Source organism: Pinus tabuliformis, chromosome J (genome assembly GCF_031772625.1).
Source record: "Pinus tabuliformis cultivar Carrire ecotype Pingquan chromosome J, CPIR1, whole genome shotgun sequence".
NCBI lineage: Eukaryota > Viridiplantae > Streptophyta > Pinopsida > Pinales > Pinaceae > Pinus > Pinus tabuliformis.
Window position 1 is genome coordinate 640,117,572 of NC_142295.1, and position 26,118 is coordinate 640,143,689.

The window sequence follows — 26,118 nt, forward strand, 5'->3', positions numbered from 1 at the left end:
AAAATTTAATAATGTATAATTAAATAAATATTTTAATATTTATCTTCAATTAAATGTTTATTGATATTTGACATTGATTTAATTTTCAGAATTGCATTAACTATTACTTGTTTTTTTAATCTATGGTTAACATTATATTTTGGGTTATCCCAACAATATAGATGCATGGCCATCTCACGGACAATGCAAAGTGTTTGTAATTGTAGTTGGCTCTAGGTCTAGGAGGTACACTAACATCCGTCGACGAAGTCATGACACGTAAGCGATCTTCCGAAGTAGCACCTTTTCGAATTCACCCGCGGGCTAATAATTCAGAAGCGTGTTACCCCTGAGAAACGAATAAAATAGTATTGCCGGGTAGCAAACTCATGAATTAAAAGCACACTCAAACACAGAAACCCCTGAAACACAAAATAGAAAAACAAAACCACGTAGTGAAGGGAACCGCGCAGGGTTAGGCTACGCCAAGCTTGACGGTAACCTCTCCTCTCATCGCAGACTGCAGTACGTATATTGCAGTGCAACGCGGCGGCTACAGGAGGTTATTTCTCATAAACCCTCCTCACACTAAACCTCGAACCTCAACGTCCCAAGGACAGGGACTTTAAACCCTAAACCCTGACAACCGACTGCTGCGCCTTTTGTGTATCCACAATTCAATTCAAATCAGCATTTCCAGGTGTAAATCAGAAGACCTACCTTACATTCACAAGTCAGAAAGAAGGGAAGGAAGCAAACAAGCAATCAATTAGAATGAGGAAGAAGAATAAGAAATCCGAGCCGCCATTACCATTGCTTCCGCCAGAGGTGGGAGAGGACGAGATCGAAGTGTCGGAGGAGGATGTGGAGTTCGTGCAGAAGAATAAGCGATTCGCTGGCTTCCTCAACAGACTGGACACCGACACTATCACCAAGTAAGATAGATACATAGATATATAGATCACTATTAACAAAGTTTTATTACTCAATTATACACACGGTAGAAAGCTCAGCATAAACACTGAGTAAGTGAAGTCTGAATGCTTATGCTAACGGTGATGCTGAGGCATATGCATGTGTGTTTGTGCGCAGACAGGTTGTGGGGCTTGCTGTTGATGATTCCAAAAAGGAGGATGCTCTGGAATCTTATTATGAGCAGAGAGTGAAGAAAAGTTTTTCATCTTCTTTTTCTGCTCGAGAGGCAACCAACGATTCCAGGCTGGAAGTAGACCCTGTGGATGCACTTCCTGTCAAGACCTTGTCTGGACAACTGTATTACAAAACAGGCAAGTTCTATTCTAATTCTAATTGTAATTCCAATAATTTTTATTTTATGTCGGGTTTGTGCTTATTAGATAGGGCTCAACTAAAATCCTATCGCATTTGCTAAGGAGCTTTTCTATGCTTTCTCCAGTTGTTCTCTTCATTTAATTTTGTAATCATTCTAGTTTTCACTGTTGTTAAAGGTAAACATACAAGTCATTTAGAAAATAATGATACACATGGTTGGGATTAAAAGTAATTGAGACATTGCAGATTAGTTTACTTTTAAATTTTAAATTTTAAACCAGCTAGCAGTTTCTGAAATGCCTTTCATATGCATTATTATGTTAGCAACTCATATGCTGGTCTTCAGTATATATTTCTCTGTTGATTTTTGTTCAAAACTTAAAATCATTATGTAAGTTGTTTCCACGAGCATGTGCACAAGTTGTGCCTGGGCAGCTTCTCTTCATTTTCAGGGAATCAATATATACTTGACAAACAACCATATGAAACAATGAAATCCTACAGGGAAGCTTATTGGGTGAGTTACTTATACCTCTTGCAGATGCATCTTCAAAGAATCTTGTTCAAGTTTTAATGATGAGATGGATAATGTATTTGGCACTGCTTTGAGGATTGCAAGTTGGACAGACAAATGAATTTGATTGGGCAGTACAAATAATATTAGATACAGCACAAGGGGCGTGACTTGTGACCAAGTATACTGCAAGGGAGTTTAAGCCATCAATGATTACTCACAGTTGATGGACTTCAAGGGTTAGAAATTACCCACTGGGCCCTGCTACTCTCTTTGACCATTGACAAGATCTTTTCTGGAATATCATAATTTTGAGATCTTCTGGACTTAAAACTGGAAGTTTCAATCTAGATATTTGCATGAACAATTCACAAAAATATTGGGGATGTGAGTTTGGGAGTTGAGGTGCTATCCAAAAGAAATGTGGTTTAAGTTTCGACTCACAAAAATGATATGACCATGTTATCCAATTGGAAAATCTCAAGTAATGATTTGATCAAATGGTTCATTGAAAACATTAACTTGTGTTACAGTGTCACAAAACTTTGCAATCATTTAGATGCACTTAACATTTGATATCATATTTAATGTGATCAAGAAGATAATGGATATTAATCCAGATTCCAGAGAACCATCTGGGCCATTTAGATAACCATTTGGGCTTGTGTCTCCGACAAGGTTTGACTAAACTTGAATTTAGCACTTTTTGGGCCTTTCATAGTGGTTTTTGTGGTCCAGTATTCCATGACTAAAGTTTTGGGCCCCTTGATGTTGTAGAGCTTGTTCCAAGCTTTCCAACACATATTCAAGGTCGTCATTTGTAGCTACATTTTGAATGTTATGGCTTCAACAGACAACAAGCTGACCTAGTTGAATTTCCAGATCAGAGCACATGTCATTTTTAATTTTTTGTAGCTCACAACAGTTACTCGTCACCTCTTGTTGGAACATTTGTCACATTGCCCTTCATATTCCAATTTCCAAGCTTCTCATATTATTAGACTTTTCATATTGAGGTGATCAAGGACACCACTAAGTTGGAACTTATGACTGATTCGGTGGTCACCACATCAAATTGCAGATCTTAATGTGTTATAGCAAAGAGGATGGATCAAAAGGAAATTGCAATACCTTGGTTTTAACTTTTGAATTATAATGTAAGAAATCAGGTTTTAATTGTCTAATGTGGTTTACATGACAGAAATCAAGCCATGGGGGCTAAGTTGTAATGACTCTATATTGCATTGTACATACTCCTATTGTGGAGCTCTATGTTGCATTGTACATGCTCCTATTGTGGAGCTCAAGGCCAAGGCCCGATTAGTGAATGTGTATGGGTCCTAGTGTTGGGCTAGGATTATGGTATGGCTGTTATATTTTCCATGATATGCTTATGTATATGTAAAATCATGTATAAAAAGGAAAATACACAATAATATAATATTCACCGAAAAGGTTACCTGAAGAAGCAAAGAGGGACTATGATACCACAAGAGGGGAAGAGGAATGATGGGTTTTGAGTGATTTGACCTTGTCATTGTCATTTAGAAGCAGTACCCTTTCTTGCTCATGATTCCTTACAACATTTCCCATCATTATCATTTTTTGGTTTATATGTGTGTACTAAGGAAGAGAGTTAGATATCTTTCAAGAAAAGGTCTCTCATTGTCTTTTCCTTTCATTATGCTTATTTACCTATTCATGGGGAAGGGGCAGGAGGCATGCACCCCAATTAGTTTTTGTCTCCCATGTTATGGGGATGTTTTCCCTGACTGTTATGACTGCAAATGGCAAGAGTTTCCCATGTACTTGTGGTTGGTAAGAACCCATAGAAGTTGGAGAAACTTGCTGTTGACAATGTGAGAAAAAAGGGGATTATTTGAGAGAGAAACCAGAGCTGGAATGCCCACAATAGTTAGCAAACACCTTCAACCCTGCAACTGTGTTATTGCTATTCATTGACTATTTTGAGGTCCAGTTTTTTCTATCCTAGGGTATCCCTCAAACATAATTAGTAGCTAGACTATTTTTGCATGCACTAAAGAACATTGCAAGGGAAGGAGATCCTCGAGGGACCATTGAGCAAAGAAAGGAAAGATCTTCGTTGTGTTGTGTAGGGCGGTGTAAGATAGTGCCATGGTTGTTTGATGGCTGGATGAGGTTTTGGAGTGCTCTGCAGTGAGCATATTTGCTAAGCATGTGAGTAATGGGTTGGGTTGAGAAAGATTAGAGCCTTGTAGGAGCCTCCTTTTGTGTTGGTGGTATCATTGTTTGGCTTAGGGTGGAATCTATAGCTATTTCCTATTGTTGGGTGGAAAATTACTTTTCAACAACTAGTTCGGTGGACATGTCTTTATGTTAAAATTGGCAACTAGGGCCAAACTCCACATGGGTCATCTTATTTATGACAGCTGATATTTTTCTTGGATTCCTCTCTTCGAGAGGTGTAGGATTGATCTAGAGATCATCTGATTCCGACATGCACAAATGAAGTTATGAATTTATTTTGATTATGGACAAATTGTCAAGGTCGGCCAGCAAACTCATGTAGGCTCCAAAGCCCAACTGTGACGTCTATTCATCCTCAACGTTGCATATAAATAGAAGATAACTTAGCATCATTTGGACACACTCATCTTCACACATCTCTCTCTCTCCTCATTGATTGGGTATGCATTTCTGGGCAGCATCTCTCACACGTGCGAAGGAAAGAAGGACGAATTTTCTGTTTTGGGCTTTGACTGCGTTGACCGAATTTCAGGGACACTTTGACCAAACGTTGACCTCTTTGACTGTGATTTTTGGTGGAGAAGTTTTGTCCCAGTAGGCCGCATTTTTGGGCACAAAAATCGAGGCAATACGTTGACTTTGACCAGCGTTGACTGTAGATAGGGCTAATTGCAGGGTGACTATTTGACCAGATTTTGACTGGGCTGATTTCAGACTGTTTTGAGGGTTTATTCATCTTGTTGTTTGGAGGCCGAAGTTGACTGAAGTTGACCAATTTGTTGAGGGTCAAATCTGCCCTGTTGACCAACGTTGACTTTTCTAGTTAGGGCTCTTTTGCTGCTGTTATAAATTATCAGATTTGTAAATTGTAATATTTCTCTCTACTGAACTATTGAAGACTATAAGAAGAATTGATCAAGGGTTTCCCCACATTGGGATTTGTCCCTGGCTAGTGCCACATCTTGTGTCCTCTTGTCTTGGCTTGTCTTCTACTGTTTATGTTTATGTTATATCTGTGTCTTACTATCACGTTGATGTGATTGCTAAACTGGATATTGATATTGGGCTAATAAAGAAATTGAAGTAAAATTGCTCTAAAGCATAGAACATACCATTGTTGCCTAAAATTAACATGGTATCAGAGCTGAGGTGAAGACAAAGCCCAAGCAAGTGTGAAAGAGCAATCACCAAAGACAGTTGGACAAGGACAAAAGGTTCTATGGGTTCCTCATCTTACTTCTCGACTGAAGACAAGTTCCATTATAAATCTGATTATCGTGGATGGAAGATGTCTCTTGATTCGACCTTGGAAGAAAAAGAAGTGATGGATTATGTGCAAGGTAAAATCCCTGAGCCTCCTTCAAATGCACCGGTTGCTGCGAAGACCAAGTACAATAGGGCTGAATTCAAAGCAAAGAAGATTATCAGGGATTCCATTAACAAGCATCTGGTGGCCTATATCTCTGAATTGAAGACCTCCAAGGAGATCTACGACAGCTTGGTCGACATGTTCAAGGTTAGTAATGCTAATCAAATTCTATTTCTCAAGAATAAGTTGAAGGATATTAAGAAGGGCAAGGACGAAGACATTCAATCCTATTTCTTGAGGATTATTGAGATCAAGAATGATCTAGTCTCGATTGGAGAAGTCATTCTTGACAGGGAACTTACTCTCACCACCCTTGGAGGACTTCCACGGAGTGGTATGTATTTATAACCACTATACTCAACAATTATCGAATTCCAGGGTTTGAAGAATTAATGTTGAGATGCATTCAAGAAGAGACAAGAATGGTGGAGCAAGAAATGCCTTCTAATAGAAGCAGCCCCACTGCATTCTTCGCTCATGCCAAGGGGAAGAACAATGCAGGTTCAGAGAAGCAAAGTCAAGGAAGACCGAGATTCAAAAATGGAAGGAAGGGAAGATGCTTTGTTTGCAATAAGTTCATCCACTATGCAAGGGAGTGTCCTAATAGAAGGGATACACCTTGAGATGATGACTATCATAACAACTCTAGGGGCAACTTCAACAACGATCAAAGGAATGATAGGTCCAATGGAAAGGGAAAAAGGAATGTGGGACATCAAGGAAATGGTCGACCCTCCAAGAAATCAAGGAACTCCAGGTATGAAGAATGTAATGTTGTTAGCAATAAGCAAAATGAGTACTATCTTATATCGGCCCTCTCCACTGCCTCTCCTCCAGACACTTTTGGAAATTCGCTGATTGATAGTGATGCCTCAAGGTGCTTCACCGGATACAAGGAAGCCCTCTATAATCTAATAGAAAATGAGAGAAACCTGGAGATCATCCTTGCAGACGATGCCACCTATCCCGTGAAGGGAGTAGGAAATGTTACCCTTCAATTGAATCAAGGTAACACTATTCATTTGCAAGAAGTGTAATATGTACTCGATCTCAAGAAGAACCTGGTGTACATTTCAACAATGGAAGATAAAGGATTCAAGGTGGCTTCTATCGATGGAAAGGTACATGTTTGGAAAAGAAATTTTAAAGATGATTCTACAATCTGTGAGAGAACTTTTTTTGCCAATTTTGGCAAAAGTCCCTGGTCGCCATATGCTTCCCACCATGTGAGAGCATCAAATCTGTCTCTATCTTCCATTGCATGGAAGGTACCAAACAAACTAGTGCAACTAAAGTATCTGCCTAATTCAAGACGCAGACTAGCACATTCCTCCCTGTCAGGTATCAACTTGTCTAATGCTTGCAAATATCCTGTAGATACCTCTTCATCTATATGGGGTTTGACCCTAACCCCACCCCCTGGTGCAGGTTGGCCCAACCAAGATGCAGAGTAGTATTTTGGCGTAAGGATATATGCCAAGGCATGTAGTGGAACATTAAGTTTATCCCACCGTGTACACACACAATTGTGAATCAGTGTATACAAGTTGGGATCATTTTTATGAACAATATCTTTTATTTGCCCCAACATGGTATCCATCTGCTCATACACCTCCCCAATCACTGGTTTATCTGTATCTGCAAACCGAATCATGTGATAAATGGGCTTGGTGAATTCCAATACTTGCCTCACATATGCCCAAAACATACCATCAACAACGGTCTCCTCCACTTGTTCAAAACCTTGCCTGTCAGCTGCATTTGTAGCCCTTTCCTTTAATACCTGCTAGTGTGGACTTGATACCATGCTAGCCAATGACTCTCTTACCTTCAAAAGGCACCTGAAGGTGAGGTAATAGCTACCAAATCTAGTCCTCGCAATCTTCAACAACTCCAATCTTGAGTGACTGCGGAAAAGGCCATGGGTATTGCTATGATTTGTAATAAATTTTATCATTTCTTTGCCTCTCTTGTACAAATCACCAATCCATTGTTGGTTTTTGTTCTTAACAATATCATGCATCAAAAGGTTCATTGTGTGAACCAAACACCCAGACCAAAATATGTTGGGGTATTTATCCTCAATAATTGCTCTTGCCTTACAATTAGGAGCATTATCAGTGATGACTTGGATGACATTGTATGGCCCAATACGGTCAATTGTTTCAAGTAATGGTTCTGCAATGTTGATGCTGGTCTTGAACTTGTTTGAGTAATCATATGCTGAAAGAAAGATGGCACCACTAATAGACAGAACAAGAACACTTATCAATGGCTTGCCTTTTACATTTGTCCATCCATTAGGTATAGTGGACACCCCATGGTCAGTCCAAGAATTTGTCATTCTACTCAAAGAATGTGATATTTTTGCTTTGTTTTGATCAAGTCCAACAATTCTAGCCTTGTCATACGCAGGGCTCTTGTATCCTTTAGGGGCATCATTTATGGCAGAAACCATTTCATGCCAATAAGGTGAGCGAGGAACATTGAATGGTATCCCACATGCATAGAGAAACCTGTAAACTTTTGAATCCACATCATTCCTACACCCTTCATCAAGGAAATCTGATATGCTTCTACGCCTTAAACTTGGTGACCCTATGCCTCCATATCCACTGCCATGGGAGGATGCTGAAGGAGTTCTTTGTGCATGTGATTGTGAGCTTGGTTCAAAGAAACCCTTTGATTTTTTAGATTTGTATTAGGCTTACTCCTCTTCCCTTATGTATTTGGCTCTATCTGCTGCTGACACACCTGTACAAGTTTTGATTCCTATTTGTTTATCTCCATCCCATGGCCTTTTCCCGCAGAGGTGCTTTCTGGCATGGGTGTATGAACCTGTGTAATTATTGTTGCAATGGGAGCAATGAAATTTAGTGGTTCCACCCCCTTTCCTTGCTTCAGGCCTATTAACATATTTCCACAATGGGGTTTGGTCTTGTTTAGTTTGTTGAGCTGACTCATGTTCACTCTCCTCCAACTCCTCCTCACCAAGGTACTCCTCTCTGGGGTTTTCATCAAATCCAGAATGATCCACTTCTTCATTCCCTTCTTCATTTTCAACGCTCATTTTTCTACTTTCCAACACCATAATAATAAAAAAAGGAACCAAGAAGAAGAAAATGCCAAGAAATATAACTATGATGTTTGAAATTTGAAGTTTTGAATATGCAAAACAATGGAATGGGAATGGGAAATAGAGAAAAAAATTTATTTATTTATTTAGGAATGAACATTAAAAAGAATTGTTAGAATAGAGTGTAGATCCTACCCCTTTGGCCTCCAATCTCCCCTTGCAAGCTCTTACAAGCTCTTCAATCTCCCCTTGCTCCTTGCTTTCTCTCGCTCTCTCGCTCTCTCACTCTCTTGCTCTCTTGCTCCTTGCTCTCTCCTTGCTCCTTGATCTCTCTTGCTCTCTGGCTCTCTCACTCTCTTGCTCTCACTCTCACTCTCACTCTCACTCACTCTCTAAAATGATGAAATGAATGTGAGGGAGGGTTTATTTATATTCCCTTCGTCCCTCCCTCCTTGTCCTTCCTCCCTCCCGCTCCCCCGCAACACTGTGAAGGACAATTGAACCAAGCCCTGAATTATCTTTTCCAATTACGTGACATATGGAGTGCAATAGAAAGCCCTTAGATAGTCTTCAAAAGCACTCTTCTTTTTAAGATGCCCTAGGCAACTGGTCTCCAGTCAACCCAGAGGCTGTCTCTAGGAGGCTTTTATATTTTCTGAAGCACTTTGTGTGATAGGTGATAGAAAAAGCTACAACATCTTTTTGGCGCCGTTGCGAGGAACGAATCAGTAAATTTTTCCCTGGGTATGACAAATTTCTACATTCCCTTTGTTAGGTGAGCAAGGGAAGTGTGGGTTGAAGATCTCTCACCTTGGCGACTCCATTGTTATAATCTTATTGTAAACACCTTGGCAACTCCATTGTCTGTATCTTTATTTGGTCATTTTGGATTTCAAGTTGCCTCATATTCGCTTCGATGCTAAAGCAGTCGAAAATTTCCCCTACCTTTGAACTTGAGATCACTCACCTAATGGGGTTTTCAAAATGGCCCTTCCTGTATTCTTGGTCAACAGATTTGACCCACTGGATTTTTCTTCTATTGCTGGTTATCCCAATCATGTCCCTCCATTTCATGAATGGAATACCTATTTGCCTATATTAAGTGGAAACACAGATAGAAGGCCGGACCAACACCTCAAGGATTTTCATGAATGCATGGAACAACAGGGTATTGTTTTTGAAGATGCGAAAATGAAATTGTTCATGTATTCTTTAGAAGAAGATTTTAGAGTTTGGTACAGAACAATACCTCGTGGCAACATATCTTCTTTAAAGAGCTTTCACATAGCATTTAATCATTATTGCAAAAGATTATATCCATCGGATGCTCTGTTTGAAGATTGTTGTGCACATTTTAATGTTGAAAATATTTATGAGGTTAATGATCTTGCTGAATATAGTTGTGGGGCTCCACTCCAAGAAGATATCTACTCACATCAAGAAGCATCACCTAATGATCAAGAAAGACAAGAAGGAGACGTCATTGAGCTGCAAACAAACCCTGACAGATCTTATTCTGCCGAATTGTATGATTCTCCTACTTATGATGTGTATGACTCTGATGGGGAGTCAAGCGATGCAGAACCACAACAGTCTCAGTCATGGAAAGCTACACAAAAAGAGGAGGCCCACCAGGAGGTTAACAAAGAGGCTCCAGTTTGTGACTCACATCCTTCTAATGGAGACCAAGTCCAAGAAACTAGTATTTGAGTTAATAAAGATTCTCCAATCTATGATTCATATGATTCAGAGGAGGATGAGACTATTGTAGCTGTTCAAAGGGTACTTACAAACAAGTGGGGAGAAGATTACCAACAACAACTCCTTCAAGAGGAGCCCAAAGTTGAAGAGCCAAGCAATGTCTGTGGTTGCTTGTTGCAGAAAGATTCCTCCTTGGAAATTGTTCAAGAAAGGGAGACAACTATAAATTTTTCTCATCAGTTCCATGATCTAGTAGCTGACTACATGGCATCTTTCTTTGGCCTGCAACAATATACATCAATTCCAAGGTATGTGTCAAATCTTTGGTCTGAAGTTCTTATGGGGTGCATGCCTATTTTAGTCACTGATTTTCAAGAACACAGCCCCATTAGAAGGTTCATGGAGGAGATTAAAAGAGCTGAGCATCAACAATCAAGTTGGGCGCACATATCAAAATTTTTGTCTGAAGATATCTCATTTGCATGCTTGTTTTGATTTTTAAATCTCAGCAGCATAGAGGCATTAGGTCTAGCACCTAAATGCTAACCATTGGAAGGTTGACCTCACTTGGGTGAATTGAGCCCTATGCCTAAACAAATGTTGTATATAAATAAGCTCACTAGCAGAGCATTTAATTTCCAATGGTTAGAGTTTATATTTCTGCATTTAAGTATTGTGAGGAAAAGACTCCTAGCAAATAAAGTTCCATGGAGATTTTTTGGTTTTATAAATTCATTATATCGGTGACTCCATGCCCAATAGTGAAGGCTACTAGTTTGCAGGTTCTCAGCACCTTGCCAGCAAGGAACTGTCCCCAGTTGGAGCCAATGTTGTCACTCACTGCAAAATGTGTTTACAGGTGTCCATAGCGAAAAAGAGCAGAGCAGTTTGCAGTCATCTTCCAAGCCTCAAAAGGACTCAAATTCTAAATCAAACACTCTCCTTTGGAAAGTGCTCTGAACAAGCTTTCCGACGATATGTAGAAGTCCAAAATTGGACTCCTGGATCAAAAGATATGGTATGTTTCAAGGATTCAAGCCTCAGGAAAGAAGGAATATCAGAGGTCCGATATCGGAGATCGCATATCAGAGGTCCAACGACATCGAAGATCGGCGCATCGCATCCGAGAGGTTCGATATATCGGAGGTCATGGCAGATCGACGGGCGACAATCGAAACTTCAAGCAGATCGAAACATCGACGATCGACAATCGGAACTCAATGAGATTGGAACATCGACTGTCGGCAAATAAAACTTCAAGTAGATTAGAACATTGACGGTCGCCAGTCGAAACTTCTGAATGTGACAACCTTTAAAAGGTTGCAATATGCATAAAGTTTCGATATAGTGTAAAATTGTCGGGGGAATCAAATATAAATTTACAAAGGATTTCATCGCAAAACCAAGGGCGAACGGGCCCTTTTCTCTCTCCTCCAGGAGGACGCGTGGCAGCACAGGGTTGGCTTCGATAATGGCACATGGCGACACAGGATTGGCTCTGATAATGACACGTGGCGGCACAAGATTGGCTTCGATAAGGACACGTGGCAACTGACGTCAACATGACATGGCATTACGAAAGGACACGTGGAAGGCACTTATGGCTTTTTGAGGGGGCCTGAGGGGGCAAATTGGGGTGACACGTGCCACCACTAAGGAAGTGCCATGTGGAAATGATGATGTCATAATCGGAGGTCGGCGATTAGAGAATGAGCATGTCGCAACTCAAATGTTAATCCTCCGATTAGAAAGTTCCGATAAAGAGGTGCTCTGATATTCGGCTAGCGCATGGTCTAGAAGAGTTAAAGAACCAAGGGGTGCAAAGCATTTTACAAAGGAAAAATAGACCCCGACAGGAGTCTAAAGGCCCTAGCACTAAGCCTCCGGTCACAGCCCTAGGTCGTATGACGAAAAATGCAGAAAGGGGCTAAACAAAAGGGGCCAAAGGATATCGAAACTCGCTCTTTTGTAATGTCTTTAAGAGTAAAGGTCCTGATGAGTAAAAGCTCTGATAGTGTAATATAGAGCTTTAAAGGTGTATGGGTCGGCAATTGAGGTATTGAATGAAGGCACAAAGCAGTTGGAAATTGAAAAGGGCCCATCCTGTGGAAGACTTTGTAACAAGAAATCAAGGACTACGTGGGCAGCATAAATGAATTCGACTGCTTCATGTGCACGTCTTCAGCGAGGTAAATGGAGGCATGGGACTCGGGGTGCAGTTAAGGCGAAAAGCGACAAGTGAACCGGCCGAATCATTGTTGCAAAAACGTGGCTTGATCAGAGGCCATCACAGGAAGTGGCGTGGAGATATTTTCCTCAAATCATCTTTCAGTTTCCCTTTATCTTTTATTCAGTAATTTCTGCGTTTTATCTTTGTAATTGAAATGATTAGGGGTAGCATGCTTTTGCATGCCGAGACAACTAGTCGATCAGACAACTGGAGCTCAGGCTAAGATATTTTTGTAACTGTTTTCCAAGCTCTCCCTCTCCTTACAAAAAGAGGGAAGAAACACTTAAGAAAGGTTCTCGAATTCTACACCCAAGAGGCTCGAATTCTGTAGTTCCACTTTGGTTCTATTTGCCTGTTCATGAGGGACTTGAGCTATACTATTGCTAAATGTAAATGGACTGGTGATTTGAATTGCGTCTTGAAGGTTAATGAAATTGTTTTGTTGATTCCTATTAGAGCAATGCTTATAGGTTTTCCCCCTTTGTTTATCACTTCATGTATGTCTTTCCTCCTCTGAAATAGTGTAATGAAGTTGTTGGTATCACTCTCATTCATGGTTGTATATTTGTTGCTAAGTAGTAACGGTACCTGTGTTAACTACAAATTTACTTATGTACCTGTAATGTGCACATATTTACTTAATATTATTTGGTGACAAATGTATTCATGATGCATAGAGCTTGGGACCTTAATTAGCGCTCCACTCTTTCTGCATTTTCATCTCCTCACCCTTCCATATCTCTGTTGGATATTGTTGCCTAGGATTTTGTGCTATGTCCAACCCTCTGCATCGATTTCCCTCCTTTCCTTCCTCCTATTCACCTATACTACAACAACAATGTTAAGCTGCCTATTGTTGTGTGTCGACCACCAGAACCAAGACATTCCTCTTTGAGATTAGCCATATTTACCCCCTGAGTATTTAGATCTATGTATTTGCTTGAGTTTACCTTGATGAAGGACTATTGAACCAAGCCCTGAATTATCTTTTCCAATTATGTGACATATGGAGTGCAACAGAAAGCCCTTAGATAATCTTCAAAAGCACTCCTCTCTTTAAGATGCCCTAGGCATTGGTCTCCAATCAACCCAAAGGCTGTCTCTAGGAGGCTTCTATATCTTCTGAAGCACTTTGTGTGACAGGTGATAGAGAAAGCTACAACAACTTCGAAGAAAGAGTGAAACCGAAGTACTACAAATATATGATTCATGATTTGGTGCGACTGAAGAAGTGAAAGAAGAAAGCTTTCGACAAAGTTGCATTTGGAAAACTTGATGATGATATGAGTAGCATCAGAATGATTGAGGACCCCGAAGGTTTGTGTTTACTTGTATATATGTTTGAAGGTTTATTACTGATTGGGGTTGTAGTTGTGCAGGATATCTTCGTTAAAAGGTTAAACGTTTGAAGCATGCTCAAATTGGTGGATATATATCTGGTTTATTTGATAGGTAGAGATGAAGCATCTTATGGCAAGATGCTTGGGAGGACATTTGGCTAGCCTATGTGTTGATGTCTAGATCCCGAAGTAGGGAGGGTGGCGTTGGTCATGGAGCTCCGACCTTGGATACGCACCTAGATCCCTGGGTTGGTCATAGAGCTTAAAAGCTTGATGATACCTAGAGTGGCTAAAACTTGAGTTCACCTTAGTCCCACCCGATTAAAGTACCCTGGTCAGGTATCTAATCTTTAACACTGCATGTGCTAGAACTCTTCGTAGTTCATATCATTTTGAGATCTTCCATGTACCTTTATATGTATGTAATTATGAATACCTCCCTAGTTAAGAGGGAGTGTTGAAAAATGTATATAGTGTCGGTCTTTATAATTGTATTTACTGAGAAGAAAGAAAAATAAATTTTATTGGAAAATAAATTGACTTAATAAAGCATGGGTTTCATGCTTGGGTCAATGTTTTCTAGGTCAAAGGCTCCATTGAAGGCTTCTAGGTTTTGTCTTGAGTCTATAGAGTCATTGTCATTTTTATTAGACCCTTATTGGGCTTTTGGATCATGTAAAGAAAATTATTTTTGAGTCAAAAAGGTTATTTTTCACCTCCATGCCAAGTTGGCCCTATCCCCATGGAGTTGGCCTACATTAGCGTAATTCGACCCAACAGAAAGGCTATATATAGAGAGGCAACTCGACCTATTTGTCATATTCATTCAACAAGTTTGATCTACAAAAAAAGAGAAGCAAAAAAAGAGAGCGAAGAAGCTGGAGAAGGAAGAAAGAAGTTGGGAAGACCTAAATCGAGGTCTTGGGCTATCTATCTCTCACACATGCAAAGTTTTTGGGCAGTTACTCGGGTCGGAATTTTGAATCTATTGCAGGTCTAAAGTTCTGAAGCTGGGGGCCGAAAATCTGAAGCCGGGGGTCGATATTTTGGATTGGAGCTACAATTTTGACGCTGGTACTTGGAGACTTCGACAGGGATCATCTATTGGAAGGAAGGGCTAACTTGGTGATTGGAGGTCTTTGTCTGGGTCTAAAGGGTCTTTGATTGTCTCATCTTGATTTGAATCTACTAGTGAAAGAGTTGGACTGGGTTTTGCCCTAGCTGAGTGCCTACATCTTGTGTCTCTTGTTCTTGTGGTCTTCATATACATATAATTTGGTAATTGCTTTATAAAAGATAAACTAATAAAGAAGTAAAAGAAGGCAACATAATTCACAAGTAATTATCAAGAAAGAGAAATCAAAACCTAATTCCTATAAGCATTGATTTCTCAACATGTTGGAGAACGTTGTAGGGTAGCTATTAATTCAATTTCTCCCTAACCTTAATAATTGCTTGTGAACTTTATTTGTATTCTTGTGTTTCTTTATTAGATCTTTTCATCAAACAATTCTCAAGAGCAAAAACAATAAAGATAATGGACACAAGTATTAGGCTTTTTGCTAGGGCAAAACCCCTCCAAGGGGAAAACCCAGAAAGAATTTCTTCTCTTCTTATAGAATCTACTTCAAAAGAGATAACCAAAACCCAAGACCCTAGACCAAGTCCTCCTCCAAGCACCAAGTCAACCCTCCAAGAAGCCCTTCCAATTAGGTCAAATTAAGAAAGATCAATTCTTCTTCAACCAACTTCCAGTTTCAACTTCAACTTCGGCCCCCAGCTTCAAAGCTGCAACTTCGACCTACAATCTTCGACCCTGTAGTAGCTGCAAAAACCCTAGATTCTTCACATGCGTGAGAGAAAAATGGCCTAAAACAAATGTTTCTTCTTCTTCCTGATTTCTCCTTGCTTCCTTGACTTTCGTTCTAGCTTTCTGGATGTTCCCATCTTCAGATCGAACTTCTTCTTGAGAGATCGAATTGGTGTCTAAATGAGGTCGAATTTGCCTCTATTTATAGGCTTTTCAATAGGTCGAATACCCTTCTTTAGGCTGACTTGTCCCTTCTAGGGCTGACTTGTGCTAGGAGGCTCAAAAGGACTTTCTAGACTTAAAAGAAATTCTTTTACAAGTTACATCTTGCTTAGATGGGTCTTATATTCATGACATTGACTTTCTTGACTCATGACCTTAAATATTATGACATGACAAACCCTAGAAGCATGAAGAACATGCTTTACCTAGAAGACCAATCAAAAGACAATGAAACCCTTGCTTTAAAATAATAATTTTTCTTTCTTCTTTTTCTTATTACATAAGATATACATATTGACATGAGTATAATGACAATTATGAAGACCGAAACTAGTTACATTTTCCAACACTCTCTCTTAAGTAGGGAGGTATTCATAATTGTACAGTCGATTATCTCGAACTAAAGAGTTCTTATAACAAGATTCAGATTGGTAAGCCATCTTTAAGCATCAACATCATGACCAACATTGTCAATATAGTAAGCCCTTAATTTGACAAGCTCTTTCTTACACAAAAGCATAATGCTAGGAGGCTTTATGTGAGATACCACACTACGTCTACAAGGTACATACCTCATCCATATGTTCACTAGGTATGTCCTTTTAGGACTATTCTTGTCTTGGATTCCCAATCCTCAAAGGATATCAATCCTCTTCAACCACTCTAGTCTTGGATACCTGTCGAATCCTCAAAGAGTGTCGGTCCACTTCCTATCTTGGATTTTCTATCCTCAAGGAAATCACAAATGCTTATCCAATCCTCCATCCACCATTCTTTCTCCACGACCTTCACTTAGACGTACGACTGTTAGTCCTGGTCTAGTGCATGACACATGAAGAAGATAATACAAATGTGATGTTTATCATCACTCCCTCTCAACCAGAGAGGGGATCCCTATTCCCACTTGATTTAGGGAATAGATCCTTGCTTTGTCACAAATATTAAGGAGACTTCATACTCGCTCTAAAGTGTAGAGGAGATTCTTTCAGTTCTTTTCAATTGGGAAGTCATAACCACAAGCTCTCGAGCTTGTTTCCACAAGTGTATCAACTACCAATTCTTCATGGATATAGCTGCATGGCTCCTTCTTTCCTTTGTATCTCATCATATTGAGCCTCCTTTCTTCCTTGCTGTCAATCTGGTGATAGGGCTCAGGCCATCAATCTTGCATATCACTTTCCTCTAGTCATCATCAATGAAGGCATTATATTGAGCCTTATCAAACTTCAAGCTTGTCATAGCCCCCTCTAAATATGAAAGTGATCTTTGTCGATGTAGGAACATGAACATCAAGTTATCTTCTTACACTTCTACCTTCCAGTTGCAAGATGATGATATAACCATCTCAATCCTTTAAGTATTATTGAAAACAATCACTCAATTCATATGTTCTTTGAATCGAGTTTTAACACTGACAGTTGTGTTAGAAATGTAACTAGTATTGGTCTTCATAATTGTTGTCTAGATCATGATATGATGTATTTGTCAAAAGAAAAGGAAAGGAAAGATTATGGTCAAAGAAAAATGATTTATAATCATGGGTTTCATGCTTTATTTATTTTGTTTATAGGTTTAAGCACCCATTGAGTGCTTATAGGGTTTGTGTCATGAGCATAGTTTTAAAACTCGGACTTGGAGTTGGAATAGGCCAAGGGTCGACTCCGACTTGGTATCGACTCGGCCTAGTTGATTTCAATGACTCGGTTTTTGTAAAAAATACATTAAATATTTATGTTTTTATGAAAAACCATATTTTTAAATATTTTTATTCATGTTTCCAAACTCAAAGCATTAGAATAATAGAGAGAAGACAACATATGATTAAAGTATGCTCATGAATATATCTATTATATCAAAATGACACCTAGTGCACTGTCCAATACATGTAATATATAGAGATCAGAACAAAAACACATAGCCAATGCTGCTCCAAAAACCAACTCTATGGAAAATGATGCTCAATAAAACAACTCCTCAATGCTGCTCCAAAGATCGCCCAAGAACCTCCTTAATGCTGCTCCAAAGATTGCCCAAGAACCTCCTCAATGCTGCTCCAAAGATTGCCCAAGAACCTCGTCAATGCCGCTCCAAAGACCAACTCCAACTGCTCACCTTTATAGGCGTGGGAGAGGGGTATAGGGCTAGGAAATAGCTTAAACAAAAAAAATGTGATTTCAAGTCCGCCCAACTCACCTTTGATTCCCGTCATTGAGATCAGCCTGTGTAAGTCGGGCTTGTTCGGTCCGTTACTGAACAAGCCGAATCAGTGACCAACTCGGCTGGTTCAGTAACGGACCGGCCACCAAACTAGATACTTGACCTAGTCGGTCCGAGCAGGGGTATGGCTCCGTCAACCAAGCCAATTTCGAGTCAAACTCGCCTTGTTTTAAAACTCCTTGTCATTATGTATTAGACCATTCTTGGGCTTATTATGTCAAAGAAAGAAAATTTATTTTATGTAATTTGGTCAATTATGGCTCCTCCACCAAGTCGGCCTCGTAAAGGGATTTCAACCTCACAAAAAGACTATATATTAGCGGTGAATTCGATCTATTTAAGCAACCAACAAAGAAGAGTTCAATCTGCAATTGAAAGGGAGTGCAAAGGAAAGAAAAGAAGGTGACAAAGGCTTGAAGAAGGAGAAGAAACCTTAGCGAAGGAAGGAGGAACCCTAGTGAAGGAAAGGGGCTCATTTTCTCTTGTTTCTAGCTCACACACACGAGATTTTGGGTTGTAGGAAGGGGCCGAAATTGCAAGTCTGCATTAGAGGCCGAAATCTTGATCCATGAGGTTGAAATCTGTGATTGATGCAATATTAAAGAAGGTTGACTCTTGTTGAATAGAAGCTGATCTTTGTCATCTTGGAAGGACTATCTTGGGAGGCTAACTTGGTGGATTGGCGGAGGTCAGAATTTTTGGGTTTTCCCTTAGAAGAGGGGTTTTCCCTGGTTGAGAAGCTACATCCTGTCTCCTTGGTGTTTTGATCTTCATGCATTTATGTTTTTGGTAGTTGCTTGATGATAAGAAGATTAAAGTAAACATAAAAGAAGTTAATAAGATTGCGAAGAAATCACAATTATCAATATAAGAAAATCTTTCTACCTTTCTGATTTTCTAACAAGTTGAACTTGTCTCAAATGTGATTATGTATTTTGCAACATTCTTCCAGGTAGCAAAACAATATGTCAATCATATAACCAATATTAAAATATCAATATTAGACTTACCTTATCGTGATGGCCCCTTTCATCAAAGTATTTGCATACTTGAATCCTTTTGAGATCAACATCCTTTCGCATGATCCATCACCAAATTGTACAAGAATCCTTCTCCATGCATTATTTTTAGTCAAGGTGCTCATGGATCAAACTGATTTTGTAAGCTACAAAATCTTCCCTGGAGTTGTTTTGTCAACTCTCTTTCTTTCTTCTAGAGACTATACTTGATGTTGGTCAACATTGTTATCTTTATACCATGCAAACTTGTGAGAGAGTCTTGATCTCCATCCATTCCAAAGCATGTCAAATTTATTCTTTCGAGCATCATGCAACCATATGGAAGACTTACCAAACATACTTTTATAGCCAACTATTTCTGCAAGATTCTTGTAGATATGAACCTTGCCCTAGAGAAGAGTTGCTTAAAATATGCATTCCTTTGCTTCCATACAATCATCTAGCCATTCTTTCTTTAACGAGCTTGCTTTTTGTACTTGTTGAAGATAGGTTCCTTTTCCCAGAAGTAGAATGACTTTCATTATGATCTTCTAGGCTCCAATTGTCTTCTCTAGTTCACCTTAGCTCTGATATCATGTTGGAGAATGAGTAGGTCATCTATTAATTTAATTTCTCCTTAACCTTAATAATTGCTTGTGAACTTTATTTATCTTCTTGTGTTTCTTTATTAGATCTTTTCATCAAACAATTATCAAGAGCAAAAACAATAAAGACAATGGACACAAGTATTAGGCTCCAAGCCAGGGCAAAACCCCTCCAAGGGTAAAATCTAGAAATAATCTCCTCTTCTTATAGAATTTGCTGCAAATGAGATAACCAAAACCCAAAACCCTAGACCAAGTCCTCCTCCAAGCACCAAGTCAACCTTCCAAGAAGCGCTTCCAATTAGGTCAAATTAACAAAGACCAATTCTGCTTCAACCAACTTCCATCTTCAACTTCGGCCCTTAGCTTTGACCCTTCAACTTCAACCTGCAATCTTCGGCCTCGTAGTCGCTGCAGAAACCATAGATTCTTCTCGCGTGTGAGAGAAAAATGGGCCAAAATAATTTTTTCTTCTTCTTGATTTCTCCTTGCTTTCTTCACCTTCGCTCTAACTTTGTTGATGTTCCCAACTTTAGATCAAACTTCTTGAGAGATCGAATTGGTGTTTAAATGAGTTCGAATCTGCTCCTATTTATAGGCTTTTCAAGAGGCCGAATACCCTTCTTTAGGCTGACTTGTCACTTCCAGGGCTGACTTGTGCTAAGAAGCTCAAAAGGACTTTCTAGACTTACAATAAATTCTTTTACTAGTTACATCTTGCCGAGATGGGTCTTATATACATGACATTGACTTTCTTGACTCACGACAATAAATCTTATGACATGACAAACCCTAGAAGCATGAAGAACATGCTTTACCTAGAAGAACATTCAAAAGAAGCATGAAACTCATGCTTTAAAATAATAATTTCTCTTTTTTCTTTTGCTTGTTACATAAGATATACATATTGACATGAGTACAATGACAATTATGAAGACCGAAACTAATTACATTTTCCAACAACATGTCCCAACCTCGATGGGCATTGCGCTGCCTCATCATTAAGGGGTAATACAACTATATATAATACAAAGCAAGCTCTAACCGTTTGAGCTCCGAGCAGTGATACAAAAAAAAATCAAACGAAAGTAAAAGGCGCACGAGGGGTGAAAAACCAAGGCCAAGTTGGCAACTCATGCATCCATGCTTGCTCCTTCCTCACATCTATACTCTTAAGAGGTGGATCCCCATCATGATGATCCCTTTGGCCATGACACTTGGCGTTGAAGTATTCTCCCCTCCATACCATCATTATTCATTAACACCTATCGATTGAAGGTTGGACCAAGGAAATGTTACTTCCCCATGGGGGCTGGAAACACCCACCCTGACACTTCTTGCATTAAGTATGTCCTCCCACTTTGCACTACATTTGACGATTCTTCATGATGATGCACCTGGACCAGCATGCCCCTAGGTCGGCCTTAGCACTCTCTGAGAGATGGTAGTTGATTTAGAGCCCAGATGAGGATGGTCTCACCTTCAGAGACTTGGGAGGGATAGTAACACGTGGAAAGCCCTCAACATTGTAGCAGAGATGGACGTTTTGAGCAGATGGAGACCCAGGAGACCACCTTTGATACCCCAAACTAGATTTTGGGGTCCACATAGGGATATTGACAAAGATTTGAGGGCCAACCCCATTGAGATATCAAGAGGCTTATGAGTTAGGGTAGATTTCTCCTCTTTGATAATTGCTTTTGAATGTTGTTGGCTTTTTATTAATGTTTATTATGTCTTCTTCATCAAACAATTACCAAACGTACAAAAACATGAAGATCTCAAGAATACAAAGTGCACAAGGTATAAGCTCCAAGCCAGGAAAAAACCCATAAAACTTCTCTTATAGAATCAGATCAAAGTGAGATATCCAAGACTCATCACCACAAAAAGATTCCAACCATTTAGATGCCAAGTCAAACCCTCCTTCTGCACAGCAAATTCTTCAACAACAAGAGACCAATACAAATAATTATGAGTATGAAGAACATGCTTCAAAAAAATAATAGTTTGACTTGAGCATGAAACCCATGCTTGATTTTTTTTCATCTTTTTGTCTTTTTTTTACGTAAAATACATAATGATACAAATTATGAAGATCAAATCTAGTTACACTTTTCAACAAACCCTCATGTCATGATTTTTAGAGCCTCGATGCATGCCATATGGAGCTCATTTATTGGATGACGTCAACATTTTGAGGCCTCATGACTGACATGTGTGGGCTTCCTCTTGAGTTTATGCTTCAGCTAGTTGGGTTGTCTTGTATTCCAATGTATCATTATGGTTTTACTTGTTGATTAGGGGCTTTTAGGCTAAGTAGGAACTCTTCCTCCTCACTTAAATAGAGGAGGACTATTTCACTTATCACCATCATCACTTGGGAATTTCGGCCTATTTTCCTATTGGAGAGATGTGCTCTATGGAGCAAATTTTGTCTTGTCTTTGGAGAAGTTGCCTTGGATTAATGATTGGATTGTACATGCATATTATCTTGTAAGTGCATTTTTATTGAAAAATTTCTGATTTCATGTCTAATGTGTGGAATAAATTAACGATCTACATTAAATATTGTGCCCTGATTTTGTTGAATATCAATTTTATGGAAGCTAGGTCATATTATTGCATGCATTACTCATTGTATGACGTGTGAATGACAATCCCCTTGGTAATCATACATTAGTTCCCCCAAGTGAATTTTAATGCTTCACAAGGGTAATAGTTAGGGTTTTGATGCTACAACATCAAAATATCCTTACTCTGCAAGTTTTAGCCAATGTAAAGAATTCATAGACTTCGTCAAGCCTAGGATTAGGCACTGACCATCCTTTGTTAGTGATCAAGTCAACTTTCATCCATAAATTTTACTCTTCTCTCTCTTTCCTAATTTGGCCCTCTTAAGGCTAAGCGACCAACTAGGGCTTAGTGTGAATTGACAAGGAGGAGGAATTTTGGACCTTGGAAAGTCTAAACAACAAGGGTTGAGTGGTTCCCACAAAATCATTTCCCTTTGGTGGGCATTCACTCAAATTTCATCCATAATTTCTCTTGCCCTTGTTGTTTGCCCTAGGGTAAACCTTAGTTTGGTTATAACTTCAACTTGGGGGCTTCTTGAGGTTTAATGTGCCATAACCTTGTTGGAATACATTGCGGGAAACCCTTTCTTTCCTCCTTGACCTTTGGTCATTCCAACTCTCAACCTATTAATCAAACTCTAGGTCTTGTGTTGCCTTAATTTGGCCTCTTTCAAGGAAAGCAAATTGCCTACTCGTGGAGCCTTGTGTCTAAATTGTGTCTTTCCCTTGGAGGTGTTATCGGGAAATCTAGTGTCCACTTGGAGCTGCTAGTCCCACTAATACTGGTAGCTATCTTAGAAACAAACAAACAAAAACTACTTTCGTTTTCTTTTATGAGAAGTAGATAAGAGGGGAACAAAGGACACCAACCTCAGTCTTGCGCTTAGTTCCTTGTTTGGTTCCTCTCCCTTCTGACAGATCCTTGCCGCTTTTCTTTTGTCTACCTAGCTTCAAAGAGCACCTGTGGAATCAAAGCAGCATAATACTATCGAAGAACAAGATCTACAATCATAAACAATATATGACCAGATATATATTGACCACACAAATGCATATATCATCAAACATACAAGAATGTGGAGGAAAACTCGAATAGCTTTATTAATATCAAGAATAACAAAGAGGATTACAACCAATTGTTTTGATCCAGTGTCATCCTCCTAGCATGAAAGCCCTTCTTCACCTCATGAAAAGCTTAGATCACCCAACACTATGATATTCCACCAAGAAACCAACAACACTTCCTTACAAGATACAAAATTCCAGCCTCTGGATCTCTGGGATGAGGGATCCATATATAGATGATTGCAGGGGGGTGAGTCAGCTTCTGGGATTTTGATTAATGTCCTCTCTTTGATAGTTCTTGATTCCACTTGGAGATTGATGATCTCTTACTCATCCTTGGGCGAATTCAAAGAGGCAAGTGTCACAAGAGAAGTTTCTGGAAGATTCCATGACGATCCACCTTGCAAACTATCTCTGCCATTTGTCTACTCTCGCCCATCGCACCCTACAGAAGGGCTTTCTAGTATGCATTGCACACTTTATACTGGGCAGATGAGATGCATCGCACCCTCTGCACTGGGCAATCTGTATGGTCCAGCTTTGACGAGTTTTGAGCAGTTTTCTGTGGAGAATTTCTGGGAGATGATGTAATCAACTGACCTTGTTCCTTTAGGGTGTGAAGCAACACTTTTAGGGACTTAGGAGCCCTTGGTTTATGAACATGTATGATTGGGGTTGCAGTGCCCAAAAATGTCTATAACAGTTGCCCCCTAAAGCATGAGGCCGTTAATCTTTCGATGTCGGGTGAAATGCTTTATCATGAGGATCCGAAGTTTTTTCGAGCTGGAAGGCGGCCTGTAATGAGATACAATACAATACATTATCTTCATAATATTTTTCATGATCTAGCTGAGGCGGGCATTCCCATGCTCAGCTTTATAAATTCATTTTCATGTACATAAGACAGACAACCGTCTGTGTTGCAGACTGATGATTCTGATAGAGTCATCATCCTTTGATTCGAATGATCATCTGTGCAGCAATAATGTACATTTGATGTCTTTATTTTTCTGAATATATCGCAGCCTGGATGGATGAAACTAGATCCAGGGTCTTCAAACTTGTCCAATCTTCACTCGGAGTACAAGTCGATCCATGTGAAAGATGTTCTGGAGTCGAACACGGAAAGACATCGCCTGATTACCAACCAATGATGTAAGTTGTTAACAAACGTGAGAGGAATCACCGATAATGATGATGACCCTCAAGGTACTACAGTACAATTCACGTGGTGTGAAAAGGGACTTGGCGTCGAACACCACGCAAAATCTTTCGATCAAAGGCCCTTGATGTAAATCTGTCGCCGGAAGTGAGAAACTTGCCATTGAGGCATGCAAGCTTCAAATTACTGAAAGGGTTGTTCCTAAGTCGACTTCTTGGATAATGAGCTGATGTTGACAAGAAGCGACCCGTCATAGGAGGGCCTTAATGAATCCCACTCCTTCAACCTTTTCATGAGAATTTGTTGACTTTGTTGAATTGATGAAAGATGTTCTTGATTTTCTTCACCATCTTTTATAGCTCTTCGGGTGTACATTCGACTTTTTACACAGACTTTTCAGCATTGTTAAGACTTCTCTGAAGTTTACTCCTGTTTGGACATGTTGACTTTCCATTTTTATCTCTATTCGATTTGTCGTATCTTCAAGATTTTTGATTTTGTTCGCTTGCTCCCAAGCTTGCTCTCGACTTCATTTAATCTTTTACTGACCTCGTCGTGGTTGTTATTTATCTTTTGCTTTGCATCCAACAACCTTTTTTGGAAATCCGCCATTGTCATTGTCGACATTGAGCGGGGGTTTTGCGGGGGCGTGTATTTATTTGCCAGCTAAAATATTTTTTCTCCCTCCTTTTTTTATTTTTTATTTTAGCTAAAATAAATTTTAATTAATTAAAATAAATTAATTAATTAAATTAAATTTTTTATATAACTTTTAAAATAATTTAATTAATTAAATTAACTTTTTATATATATAAAACTTTTAATTAATTAAAATAAATTTAATTAATTAAATTATATATATTATATATATTATTTATATATATATTGTGTTATATATTATTATATATAAATAAATAATTAATTTAATTAATTAAATTATATATATATATATATTAATTATATATATGTTATATATATTATATATAAATAAACGTTATATATACACGTTATATATATTTTATATCATATATATTTCACGGTTATATATACAAATAAATGTTATACGCAGTGTATATATTGATAGTTCCGCTGACCGTCACGTTTGCTGGTGGGGGGGTCACCTCCGTTGACCATTCAAAGGAAAAAACAAACTTTTCTCAACCGTATATCACCGCAGAGATTACACAGCATGTGGACGTTTGCACAGGAATTCCAAGTCCAAACTTGACCGAACCGTATATCACCGCAGAGATTACCGGGCACTGTGGACGTTTGCACAGGAATTCGGTGGCGTGAGTTCGGCCTGCTACAGTAATCGGTGATCCTAACGAAAGCGATTGTGGCTGCTGTGGAATGCGGTGTGGACAGGGGATGCAAATGGCAGCGGAACAAGGCAGTGAGGAGTATATGAAGCAAATTCAGATGAAGGAAATAATGACAGAACCGTGTATGAGGAGTTGTGTAGCAGGAGAAGCGCTCCGAGAATCAACTCGCTCTGATACCAGATGAAGTAAAAAAACTTCTGATACGCAGAAAATATATAAATATTTTATTAAAAGATATGAAAATTACAGATGATGAATGTTTAACGGGTTGCCTGGCTTATATACAGCCATGGGCACCTTTGGGAAAGGGCATGATCTTATGATCGTGTCCTTTCATCTAATTAACTAGAATTTAATAATAATAAAATTAACTAATTTTTTTACATAACAAAATCTAGACAGAGGGATTA

The 26,118-nt window shown here is 39.1% G+C and overlaps 1 protein-coding gene across 1 annotated transcript in view; it reads left to right on the forward strand.

The window, feature by feature from the left end:
* Nucleotides 1-342: 342 nt before the first annotated feature.
* Nucleotides 343-26,118, forward strand: part of LOC149228556 (nucleolar complex-associated protein 3-like) — a 203,911-nt gene continuing 178,135 nt past the window's right edge. Inside the window, exons 1-3 of the mRNA XM_089380802.1 lie at nt 343-914; nt 1,072-1,269; nt 9,858-10,113. Of these exons, the coding sequence (XP_089236928.1) occupies nt 754-914; nt 1,072-1,269; nt 9,858-10,113 (615 nt within the window). The 5' untranslated portion in view covers nt 343-753. The remainder of the gene's footprint in view (nt 915-1,071; nt 1,270-9,857; nt 10,114-26,118) is intronic.